At 40.1% G+C, this 12157-nt stretch overlaps 2 protein-coding genes across 2 annotated transcripts in view; one reads left to right on the top strand and one right to left on the bottom strand.

The window, feature by feature from the left end:
• LOC120418098 (nuclear factor of activated T-cells 5) overlaps positions 1 to 3055 on the bottom strand; it is a 100367-nt gene extending 97312 nt beyond the window's left edge. Inside the window, exon 1 of the mRNA XM_039580367.2 lies at positions 2875 to 3055. The gene's annotated coding sequence lies outside the window, so the exon portion shown is untranslated. The remainder of the gene's footprint in view (positions 1 to 2874) is intronic.
• Positions 3056 to 3741: 686 nt separating this feature from the next.
• On the top strand, positions 3742 to 7229 carry LOC120418127 (uncharacterized). The gene is made up of 3 exons (XM_039580404.2): positions 3742 to 4601; positions 5702 to 6140; positions 6206 to 7229. Exons 1-3 carry the CDS (start codon positions 4014 to 4016, stop codon positions 6295 to 6297), a joined length of 1119 nt encoding a protein of 372 aa, XP_039436338.1. The 5' UTR covers positions 3742 to 4013; the 3' UTR covers positions 6298 to 7229.
• The last annotated feature ends 4928 nt before the right edge of the window (positions 7230 to 12157 follow it).

Genomic DNA, 12157 nt, shown 5'->3' with positions numbered 1-12157 from the left:
CTGTTAGTTTACACTGTATATTTAAGAATTTAAGAAATCAGGAATTTAAGAATTTATGAATTTGACAATTTAAAATTTTTTAAGTTTTCCAAATTTATTTATTTTAAGTTTTTGACCTAATAAATTTAAAACTTAAGTAGTTAAGGAATTCAAGAATTTGAGTGTAGAAGGATTTTTTAATTTAAAAATTATGATTTTTTCATGCACGAAATGAATAGTCAACTTTTTTTGACCGCGTTTCTTCCAATTTCCGTACTTAGCTGTTACGTATTATTTTACTTATTCCTTATAAAATGAGGTAAAATTACAAAAAAAAGAGATAATATACAAAATTTCAAAACAGCACATTTTAAACTGTGACTGTTCAAATTTAGAACTAATGTCTAAACTAAAAAAGCATAACAACTTTGACCTTTTTAATATAATATAAGAAAACCACGCATACAATTATTGTACGGAAAAATTAATTGATTCAGAAATAAATAAGTGAACTAACTGTGATGTTAAGACCGTGAGGTTATCATTAAGGAGGTACAAACATCAAACACCCACAACTAATAACACTAATTCGAGCCAAACATTTCATTAGGGCACAAAAGCAAAAACCGCGATTCGAGAAAATCGCTTGCAAAAAATGGACAACTTGTTTCAATTCCTATTTAAAAAATAAGCATGACTGATGGTATTTTTACTGATGATTCGATAAAACACACCATTATCCTCAACTCTGCTTTACTCAGGGTGACCACTCAAATTCCATTTTCAAATTCCCGACTTTTTCCCGACTTTTTTCCAGAATTAAAGATAACTTAAAGATAACTGAACTTAAAATCTCGATCCTATTTTTTTAAACTTCATCATCATTTTAAACCAAAGAATGATTCAAACATAATCGCTGTTATTATTCATTTAAAGGATTTAGAAAAATGTCAAGGTATTCATAACAAAATGTTTTTGCCAAGTTCCCTTTTTAATTTTGTAATTTCTGATATTGAATTTTTTAATCAATGCTAATTTATCTAGTGGTCAGTATTTAACTGTTTGTTTTTTTCAATTAAAATTCAGTTTGATATGATTGTATGTTTTCCCACTTTTTTTAAGCAAAATGTTTGATGAGACTATTTTTTTAAACAATTTTTTTTGCAAAAAAACTCAAAATTTCCGTGATTTTTTTTTTGCATTTTCAAAATTTTCTTTATGTTTTAAAAACGTAATTTTTTTTTTTAATTTTGGATTTTATGCGATAATTAAGTTTTTCAAAAACTGAAAATAAAGCTTTATTTATGGTAGGTAATTTACACATACTCACAAAAAAAAGTTCAAGGGTAACATTTGGAAAAAAAAACATATTTTAAATTACTTAATGAATTTAGTTTAACAATTAATAATATTTACAAAAAAACATTGCCACATTCAGTTAGGAATCTGTTTTCAAATATTCAATTTATGTGACAAAATTAAATAGAATCTATTAGGATTTATTTTTATATTAGTTTTTCATTGACTTTACCTCTTGTTTAATGAACAAAAAATAATAGCGATCATTTGATTCATAGAAAAATATTATGAAAATCTGTGTCAAAGACCCCAATATTCATTTTGAATGTCTAAAACAGCTTTTCAATACTCAAATATATTGAAATAGTCAAAAGAACTTTAAATTTAAAAAAAGTTACTAAAGCAGAAATGAGTGACTTCAATTTTAAAATTGTTCAAAAGTTGAAACATAATTTTCAAACAAGTATGCCCAGAATTCCCGACTTTTCCCGACTTTTTGACAAAAAATTACAAATTCCCGACTTTTTCCAGATTTTTTGCGGATTTTGGCGAATTCCCGACTTTTTCCCGACTTTCCCGATTTCCCGACTTGAGTGGCCACCCTGTTTACTGCTTCTTAATTTATGTTGATTTTCGCAATAAAACTCATAATTTTAAAAAATCTCGTTATTAGGCCCTTTTAGCTTTCCAACTGCTGTTCATAATGGGCCCTTTCTAAATGCAATTTCTAAGAGAACTAAAAGGGCACTAAAGCGCTGTCACCGGATTGTTGTTTTGAATGATGTTTATGGGCCCTTTTGTTTAGTTAGAAATAATGAGGAATTCAGTGGAAATTTTGATAATTGGTGAAGTTTTATGATCGAATGGAGCAGATAAGGTATGTGAAACATTAAAATTCTTCAAAAGTGTACTGAACAGCAGCCGCGGGCCGTATTCAATATTGTATTTCGACGAAGTTTTTTTTTCTGCAGAAACCCTTGGTGAAACGTTAACCAAACTTTGTTTTGAAGAGAATTAGTGTTAAGAATGTATGAAAAGTTCACTTTATAACATAGAAAGTTCCTTAACCACGAAAAACTAACGAAAAAGATAAGGGCACTATTGAACTTTTTTTCTGGTTTGGAGTGAACATTGTTATGTGCCCTTTTGTTTTTTTGATTTTTTCAATAGGAAATTGTTTGCTATCAATCTGATTCTTGGAGGGCATGTAGGGAGTGTACTATGGAGTGGAAAAGTGGAATAATCCCGAATGTTTACTTTTTGGTTTTGTGCCCTAATGAAATGTTAGGCTCGAATTTCTCACAGTGTAAACAAACCCGCTGATTACAGAGTGGTGTTGGTTGTTGTTTTGGTATGCGGGGGGTTAAACTACACGCACACACCGTTAACTAAATTCAAATAACATCACCCAACAAACCCATCAAGATCCACACACAAGGAGCAACACCAATAACAACAACAACAACAACCAGCAACAGGAGAAAGAGCAGGCCCAACAGCAGGCCAACGAAGAAGAAGAAGTAGCAGCAAAGCAATCTTCCTGGCTGCACAGCGGTGCGTGAAATATTTTCACGCTTTTCACCGGCTGGAACCTACCTCGGCGGGTCGGAACTGGTCGGAAAACACGCGCAACACTTCCGGAACACGCGCGAGACGTTCGGGACGCGGAAATGGGCCCGGGAAATTGCGGATTTTCGCTCGGAAAGCACGACCGTAAATTCAACACATCCGACGAGTGACCGAAACTGATGGCGAATCTCGAACAAAACAGGCACTCACAGCGCGAGAAGCGAGAAGAAATGACGGACGACTGAGTCGGCGGTGAGTTCCTGCCTGGGGTTGACAGGACGGCAGTGGTGCCAGCACTTTACCGTAAGACTTCGGTTGTTTGATTTGGAGATGTGTTTCTTCCGGGGAAAGATTTGGCAACAAGTTTGTAATGGTATGACGTTTTCTGAGGGTGCTGAAGAGTTTGGTTATGTTACTGATTGCAAAAAAGTTGGTGTTAACAAACATGCTGATACACTAAGAATCGTTTTCGACTGCTTCAGGAAAAACATTACGTCAATTCGGCTAACTGACGTCATGTCCGTTTCCATCGTGTCGTGCCCTGTGACAGTTTGTACATCTCCTTCCTTTCGATACGAGTGTTCATGTCCCCGATGACGATCTTCACATCCTTCTGCCAACATCTATCGAACTTCTTCACCAGCATCGCGTAGATGGCCTTCGAATTGAAGTATACCCAAGTTCCGAGTTTCCAATCGATGTCCTTTTCGAGCCCAGGTTTATGCCGATTGTTCCGGATCTTGATTGTTCGTAGTTTTGCTTTGGTTCCCTCAGCAAAAAAGGCGGGATTAACAACAACTTCTTTCCCATCTGAACTATCTTGCGACTAGCCCCTTTCGAAAACAAAAGCAAACGTCAACGGAGCTGTCACATTTTTTGTTTATTTATCTCCAGCACCAGCCATCAAGATGATGAGTGTTCAAGCTTTGCATTGATAAAACAACCCGAAGGCGAAGAGCGAAAAAATACACGAAAAGGTGAAAAAATAATCAGAATTCACACACGTACCGCAGAAAAAGAGCCTCCAACTCACTGCAAATGCTAAAAATAATTGTGCAATCATCGTCCGCGGTCCGTTTGTCGTGAATTGCGCTTCGCTAGTTCCGCAATAGCTTGGTGCAAAGGTGTGGCGCAAGAATTGGGACACATCCTGACCGTCGTCGGAGATGACAGCAGGAGGAACGGAGCGCACCGAGATGGACGAGCAAATCCTGGACACGGCCAGCTTCGGCGAGCTGCGCGACAAGAATGAGATCATCGGGCGGTACGTGGAACATCTGAACCGGTTGCGCCGACTGGCGGCGAATCGGGGTCAGATCAGCGAGGCGGAATTCAACAATTACCTTGTGCGGCACTACTTCCACAACAACAACATCATCAACTACATCTTCGACAAGAACACCAGCCGAATTCTGCTGAAGACGGTCATCGAGCGGAAGAAGAAGATCATCAACTTTATCTTCGTCCTGCTGACGCTGTTTATCGTGTTTTCGTACAAGCACGAAGTCTCGACGGTGGTGCTGCGGAACATCCAGAGCTTCATCTATCCGGGGATGCGGGTGTGGCGCAAGGTCACCGTGCCCATCATCGCCAACTATCCGTCGCTCACGGAGTACTACGACGAGAGCTGCCTGCTCACCAATCCGTACTTCCAGGTGGAGAACCTGAACTGTGATCCGTGCGCCGATGTGGCCAACGTGCTGGACTTTACCACCGTCGAGCACGCCACCGTCAATTATCCGTACATTTTTAAGGTGAGTCAAAGTCAGACGGACCACCCATCGTACTGGATTTACAATCCAGTTTCTAGTCCCTGAACCTCACTGAAGCTATCCGGATATGATCTGAGGTCAAAATCCACCGAACTATGCCTTTTTACGGCGGTAGACCCATCGTCCGTAACTCTTGGGAGTCTGCAGTTGGCCCAGAAAATTATCACTTTCGTTTAGCTAAAAAAATTCCTTAAAGCTATTCAGTTATGATCTGAGTTCAAAAACCAATGGTCATTGCCTTGATCTGGCGGTAGATCCATCGTCCGCAATTCCCGGAAGTGTACAGGTGGCCCATAACATTACCAAATATCGATAGACTAGTCTCTGAACTTCCTTGAAGCTATTCGAATACGATCTGAATTCAAAAAAATACTGACCTTTGCCTTGTTACAGCCCTTCGGCCGTAACTCCCATGAGTCTGAAGACAGCGTCCCTGAAGCTATCCGCATATGATATGTGTTAAAAAATAACCGACCTTTGCTTGTTACGACGGTACACCCATGGTCCAGAACATTCCCACTTTCCCCACATATCGGTAGACTAGTCTCTGAACCTCCCTGAAGCTACCCGGATGTGATCTGTGTTAAAAAATAACTGACCTGTGCCTTGTTACGATGATGGACCCATCATCCGCAACTATTAGTAGACTAGTCCCTGAAGCTATCCGGATATTATATGAGGTAAAAAAACACAGACCCATCGTCCGTTCCTCCCGGAAGTCTACAGATGGCCCAGGAAACATCACCACATATCGACAGAATATTCCCTGAACCTCCCTAAAGCTATCCAGATATGATCAGAGTTCAAAAACACCTGACCAATTCCACTACAACATTTACAGGGACCTGACAGTCATAATGTCACAACAATGTTTGTAAACAAAACATGAACCGGAAAAAACGGGACAGCTTTGCTGCCAAATCTGTGAAGAATTGCAGAATTCTTCGGGGAAAGCATGTTCAATCACGTTTCTCTCACTGTTTCGTCGACGTGCCTTCCGAGTTGTAACGCTATGAAAAATGATACAAACTGATTTGGCTAAACTGAGTTGATTTAAAACGCCTACTTTCTACTCCCCACAGACCCAAAAGGAGCTCGTCGACATCGGTCGGCTCCAGGCGCTGTACGAGCAGCACCGGTCCATCTTCACCAAGGACGCGTACAAGATCCAGTCCACCCACGCCGACATCCGCAACCTGGACGACCTGTTCCGGCACTTTGTGAACGCGTCCCAGCCGGTCGAGTCGCACAGCGTGTGGCGCTGCAACCGGATGGCCCCGGCCCGGCTCCTGCGCAGCATCTTCCCCCGGCCCGCCCGGCTGCCCGCGACCGGCGTCAGCCTGGAGCGGTACCTGCTAGTGGACAGCGCCCAGGCACCCCCCTACCGCATCCCGGACGCCGAGTGCGCCAACATGTTCGTCATCCAGGCGTACGGCAGCCGGACGTTTCTGCTGCGGCCAACGCAGGAGTGCCGGCACCGGTGCCGGACGCTGTCGGTGCGGCTGCCGGCCAGCTACAGCCGTAAGTGACCGTAAGTGGCTCAACTCGACGTTTTACTAATCGCTCTCCCTTTCTTTTACACATAGTAATCTACAACTGGTGGTACTGGAAGCCGATCTCGCTGCCGGAACAGTACGCCAAAACGCCTTCCGTCAGCTACATCGGTTCGTACTGTTGATGAGACCGGGCCAGGGCCGGCAATTTCCGCACAACCACTACCAGCAACAACAACCCCCGTACTCACCGAAGCCAAACTATATATTTGAACGAACGAGTGAGCGAGCGAGCCTATGCCGTAGCGAAAGTCCTTTCGTTTGTTATATTTATTTCTTTTTAAAACACTGCGATTAACCACTTTTGTTGCATGTTGTATGTTAACTTTCCGACTGCTTAAGATGATTCACGTAATTCTTCCTGCACCCAAACCAAAAACCGCTGACATCCAATGCTCTAACACTGATTGACAGCCGTTCTGTCATCCAATGTGTGTTGCAACACTTCACCAATACAGCTGCAAACAATAAGAGAGAGAGAGAGAAACCACAGATGCAAACAACATCGTTACATATTGCCTCTCCACTGCGCAATGTTCTCGTAACGCCATGGTAGAGAGGCAGCGTAGCAATCAAAGAGTTCGGTCTCAAATCTTGCCTAAAGCAGTTAATTTTTAATTGTTTTTTTTTTTTGCATTTCTGTTATTTTTACGAGCTAAAAAAGTCTGACATTCGATGAAAATTCAACCTTCTTTGTTTGGGTGTCAAAAAAGAAAACAACCTCCTCACTGGTGATATTCATGTAACAATTCGCCGTTATTTTAACATTTTTGACTGATTATTTTCGTGTGAGAAGAACCTCCTATTTCTGATATCATTGAGCAAAAAAAAAATCATTACGTTTAGTGAAAGAAGCGCCTAGAGTTTAAGACGTGTTTTTAGTTGTTTACTTTTCAGTCCTGGATTGAAGCCAAAACTAACCAAAAATGATACCAATTAAATTATTAAAAAATATTCATGGATTGCGCGAGCGAAGTGCGCCAACACGAAAACAAAACAAAGAGCGTTGATTGCTTCCCAGTAGGCATTAGGAACGCACCTAAATTTAACAAACAAACACACACACAGGCCATAACAACTACACCGTAAGAACTCATGCTAAACATAAAAGGGGGAACGCGTATTTTTGTGTTATAATTTTTTTTTGTAGAAAAGAGAAAGTTTGTTTAGGTTATTTTGCGTGTGTTTAAATCTGGGGTTTTTTTTAAAAGGTCCAATAAACCAAATTTTCAGTTTTTGCTTTTTGGGTGTTTTTCAATACCCCTGACTCATGGCAGTTTCAAAAAACACCCAAAAAGCAAAAACTGGAAACTTGGTTTATTGGACCTTTTCAAAAAAAACTCCAGAAAATTTCTTCATCACTCGATAGATCACCAAAACCCCCCGCGCGATAGGACGAGTCTCGCCGAAGGACGTGAAATAAAATTTAAAGAAGAAAAAAACATGCTACTGAAAAGATGACCTTACGTAATTGTGTAAAAAAATATATATTTTTTGTAGAAGAGAAAAAAAAACTAAAATACACACATACACACACACACACACACACAAAATACTGCGCAGTATCATGTAAACAGGAAACCGGTAACAATGAAATAAAGAGAGAGAAAACTAACAAAACGTTACAGTTTGTAAACATTTCGAAACATACCTACATTCGAAACGTGAGGCGACGGTTTGTCACTGGTGCCTAACAGTAAATATTTGAAATAATTGTTTCTTAGCACTGCAGCTTGGAAGGCACGTCTACTACTGTAGAATGTGTGTCATTTTGAATCTTTTTTTTACAATTCCCAGCATCGGCTGAATCCTAAATTCCAAATCTTCTGTTATAATGCAGCATTTCAATAAAGGATCATTGCCCTAATTTTCGAACAACAATGAAATTTTTGTGGAGCTTTTCAAATGTCAGCATTGACTTTAAAATTTTGAAAATACAAAAAGAAAAGTTTCAATATTTCGTCGCCATCGTGCTAACTTGTCGTACGTGCATTTTGGGCCAAATTGAGTTAAGAACGCCATTTTGTGCAGCTCACAATGCCTCACCTTTTGACCTTCACAGATCCCCAAAATTCGATTTCAATCCTGAGATATTCAACAAAAACCGAAAAAACTCCGTGCATTTTTGTCACTTTACATATAAAAGTAGTTTCAATCTTGTCGTGCTATCTTGTCACTCCATGAAAATTGATGTAAGTGCGACAAATGGCCAAAGGGATTTCAGGCCAGGAAAGTCAGGATGCGTTTGTCGCACGTACAAGCTAGACTACTGTAAACATTTGTAATTATAACTCAGGACTCCAGCAACCAACTTCAACCAAACTTTGGGACAATGCACAGAATGGTGAGCCAAACAAAACGTGTTTGTTATTGTTTACATTGCGTGCTCTCGTTTTTGAATATTCAAGGTCAAACATTAAAACGCGTTTTTCTCGGAACGTCAAAATGGCGGGTGCGACAAGATAGCACGACGACGTCGATTTGAAGGACTACTTGCTATTTTTTGAAATAATATTGATTTCTCAATAATTTTGAAAAAAAACCTAAAATTAATCGTGAAAAGCCCGCATAAAATCGAGCCAAACATTTCATTAGGGCACAAAATCAAAAACCGCGATTCGAGAAAATCGCTTGCAAAAAGTGGACAACTTGTTTCAATTCCTATTTAAAAAAGAAGCTTGACTGATGGTATTTTTACTGATGATACGATAAAACACATCATTATCCTCAACTCTGCTTAAATGCTTCTTAATTTTTGTTGATTTTCGCAATTAAACTCATAATTTAAAAAAAAAATCGTTATTGGGCCCTTTTAACTTTCCAACTGTTGTTCATAATGGGCCCTTTCTAAATGCAATTTCGAAGAGAGCTGAAAGGGCACTAAAGCGCTGTCACCGGATTGTTGTTTTGAATGATGTTTACGGGCCCTTTTGTTTAGTTAGAAATAATGAGTAATTCAGTAGAAATTTTGATTATTGGTGAAGTTTTGTGATTGAATAGTGTAGATAAGGTATGTGAAACATAAAAATTCTTCAAAAGTGTACTGAACAGCAGCCGCGGGACCGTTTTAAATATTGTTTTTTGACGAAGTTTTTCTCTGCAGAAATCCTTGGGGAAAAGTAAACCAAACTTTTTTTTGAAGTGAATTAGTGTTAAGAATGTATGAAAAGTTCACTTTATAACACAAAAAGTTCCTCAAGTACGAGAACCTAACGAAAAATAAAAGGGCACATTTGAACTTTTTTTTTTGGTTTGCAGTGAACATGGTTATGTGCCCTTTTGTGTTTTTGATTTTTTCAATAGGAAATTGTTTGTTATCAATCTGATTCTTGGAGGGCATGTAGGGAGTGTACTAATGAATGGAATAGTGGAATAATCCCGAATGTTTACGTTTTGGTTTTGTGCCCTAATGAAATGTTTGGCTCGAAATGTTAGTCGTTGTTTTGAGGAAAAAAGTTTCGACATGGTTTATGGATTAATTTCGGTTCACCTGTAATGAAATAAAAAAAATTGATAAAAAAAAAATCAAACCATCCACATTGACGACTCCCAGGTCTTTTGTGGTCTCTATTGGAAGTTTCTGCTCGAACCTAGGAGTCCGAAGGCTTGAATGGGGAGAGCACCCAAACCTCTTTCTACTCCAAGGAACCTTCCACCCCAGTGTTTGAACTGACGACCTTTGGATTGCGAGAGTCCAACCGCCGCCAGCGATTCCACCGGAGTAGGTTTGGTTTGGTGTGTTGTTTGTACTTATGGCATGGAGACGACTCCTACACCTGGAATGACTTAACGGCCTAACAACCAAGGCCGGGACCGACATTTTACTTCCTCATCCGATGAAAGGTTGCAGCAGATGGGAATCGAACACAGAATCATCCGCTTACAAAGCGGACAGCGTAACCATTCGGCCACGTACTGCCACTAAAAAAATTATCACGAATCCGAGGTCCATTTTTCGATATCTCGTGACGGTCGGGCGGTACTTTTCCATTCATTTTTCTGAATTTTTACTAATACACGTTTTTCAGTTTGTTTTTCTTTTTTGTAGCAGGAAACTGTGAAGAGATATAAATATGGTGTCAAAGGTCATTCCTTTGGAAACCACCAACCAGTGAGGTACTCCTCGATATTAGCTCCTGAAAAGTGCTAAAAAGTGCAAAATGCCTCACGGCAAGAAATAGAGGCGGTCCTCACCAGCAGGATCGGCAGATTTGAAGAAGCTAATGCCGAAGCGCTACCTGCAAAGCCAGGCAGTTTGAGCAAGGACGCTCAAAAATTGTCTGGAAATCAGTTCGCTACCCTCCCTGTGGACGTGAGCGAGAAGGAAGAATTTGAACGACGGGAAAAGTTGCCACCCATTTTTGTGAAAACATCGTCATCGGATTCGGTGCGAAAGTGGCTGACCGGGTTTATCAAATCTGGTGCTTTACGAGCTTCCATTCGCTTGTGTGCTGATGGACTCAAAATTCTGCTACCTACCAGAAAGGATTACAACTACGTTCGGGATTTCCTAAACAACACAAAGATCGAATACTACAGCCATGACGATCCAGGTAAACGCCCCATGAAACAGGTCCTCCGTGGCCTGTACGACATGGATGTGAGTGTGCTGAAAGAAGAGCTCAAAACTCTTAAGTTGAACGTGATCGAAGTCTTCAAGATGACGAGACACAACAAGGACATCAAGTATCGTGATCAACGGTACCTGGTTCATCTCGAGAAAGGATCGACAAAACCGTCTGAGCTGAAAGCAGTACGGAAAATTTTCAACATCATTGTGACTTGGGAACGTTATCGTCCAGTGCACCGTGACGTGACACAGTGTTCGAACTGCTTGCAGTTTGGACATGGTGGAAGGAACTGTTTCATCAAGAGTCGTTGTGCAACTTGCGGAGGTGAGCACAAAACTCAAGCTTGCAACACAATCAACGAGAACATCGAAGCCAAATGCTTCAATTGCGGTGGTGACCATTCGACCAAGAATCGGAGCTGCCCAAAACGTGCTGAGTTTGTAAAAATTCGGTAGCAAGCGACGGCGGGGCACCAACCAAATCGTCGCAAAACACCACCAACTTTCACGGACGTGGATTTTCCTGCTTTGGCGTCACCTGGAGCGGGATCTGTTCGAGTGGTTCCAAATCTGCAGCCATTGCCGTTGAATCAGCGGCACACCTCCTGGCTTCAGTCAGCAACCGAGGGAAAACCAACCAGCATCAACGGATAAAGGCAGTAGTGACCTGTTTTCACCACAAGAACTTCTGAACATTTTCATCGAGATGACAACAACACTGCGTGTTTGCAAAACTCACCAGGAACAAGTAAGAACGCTTGGAGGATTTATCTTGAAATACAGTTCGTAGTTTACTCGTTCTAATGATTTTGAAGAATTCAAAGAATTTTTATTTCAGTTTTAAGTTAGGATTAGTTGTTAAAGTGATTTTTTTCTTTTTTACCCAAATGTATTCGATTCAATGCAAATATGTAAACAATTTGAAGCAAATAAACAAATGTGACAAGTTAATAATAAAACGAAAAATGCAACAAAGATGAAGAGCATTAAGCCATAACAATTAGCATGTAAAAGAAATGTAATTATTATAAGAATGTTCAATAAAGATGTATTTAATTTAAAAAAAGAAGTTATTCAAGGAAGTTATTCTCGGCGTTCATAAGACGGGAGATTTGATGTGCACCCCAGCGCTGGAGATGGCCTTAGAACGCTAGGGGTTGGACATGGACACATTTTGACGCTTGATTTTCTTCTTTGGGTTTATGTGATATACCAACACGTAAAAGAGCACGATTTTTGGTTTTGTTTTTCACATATTCGTTTATTTTTCACTAGCGTAAACCACTTTCACAGTGCTGTTTGCCTTATTTTGAGAATCGTTTCACCGTGGATTTGCCCTTAATTGTGAAACGCTCGCATAAAACGGTTGTTTTATCATTGAACCTTTTTTTGTTTTATTGGTTACTAGTTTGCTT

The sequence above is a fragment of the Culex pipiens genome, chromosome 1 (genome assembly GCF_016801865.2).
Source record: "Culex pipiens pallens isolate TS chromosome 1, TS_CPP_V2, whole genome shotgun sequence".
Classification (NCBI taxonomy): domain Eukaryota; kingdom Metazoa; phylum Arthropoda; class Insecta; order Diptera; family Culicidae; genus Culex; species Culex pipiens.
The sequence above is the reverse complement of the archived record's forward strand: the minus strand, read 5'-3'. Positions and strand labels throughout refer to the sequence as shown.

What these genes read in the sequence shown, in the direction of transcription:
- LOC120418127 (XM_039580404.2), top strand. Translation starts at nt 4,014, where the DNA reads ATGACAGCAGGAGGAACGGAGCGCACCGAGATGGACGAGCAAATCCTG. An exon ending in ATTATCCGTACATTTTTAAG is followed by an intron (nt 4,602 to 5,701) that starts GTGAGTCAAAGT and finishes TACTCCCCACAG; the next exon opens with ACCCAAAAGGAGCTCGTCGA. An exon ending in GCTGCCGGCCAGCTACAGCC is followed by an intron (nt 6,141 to 6,205) that starts GTAAGTGACCGT and finishes TTTTACACATAG; the next exon opens with TAATCTACAACTGGTGGTAC.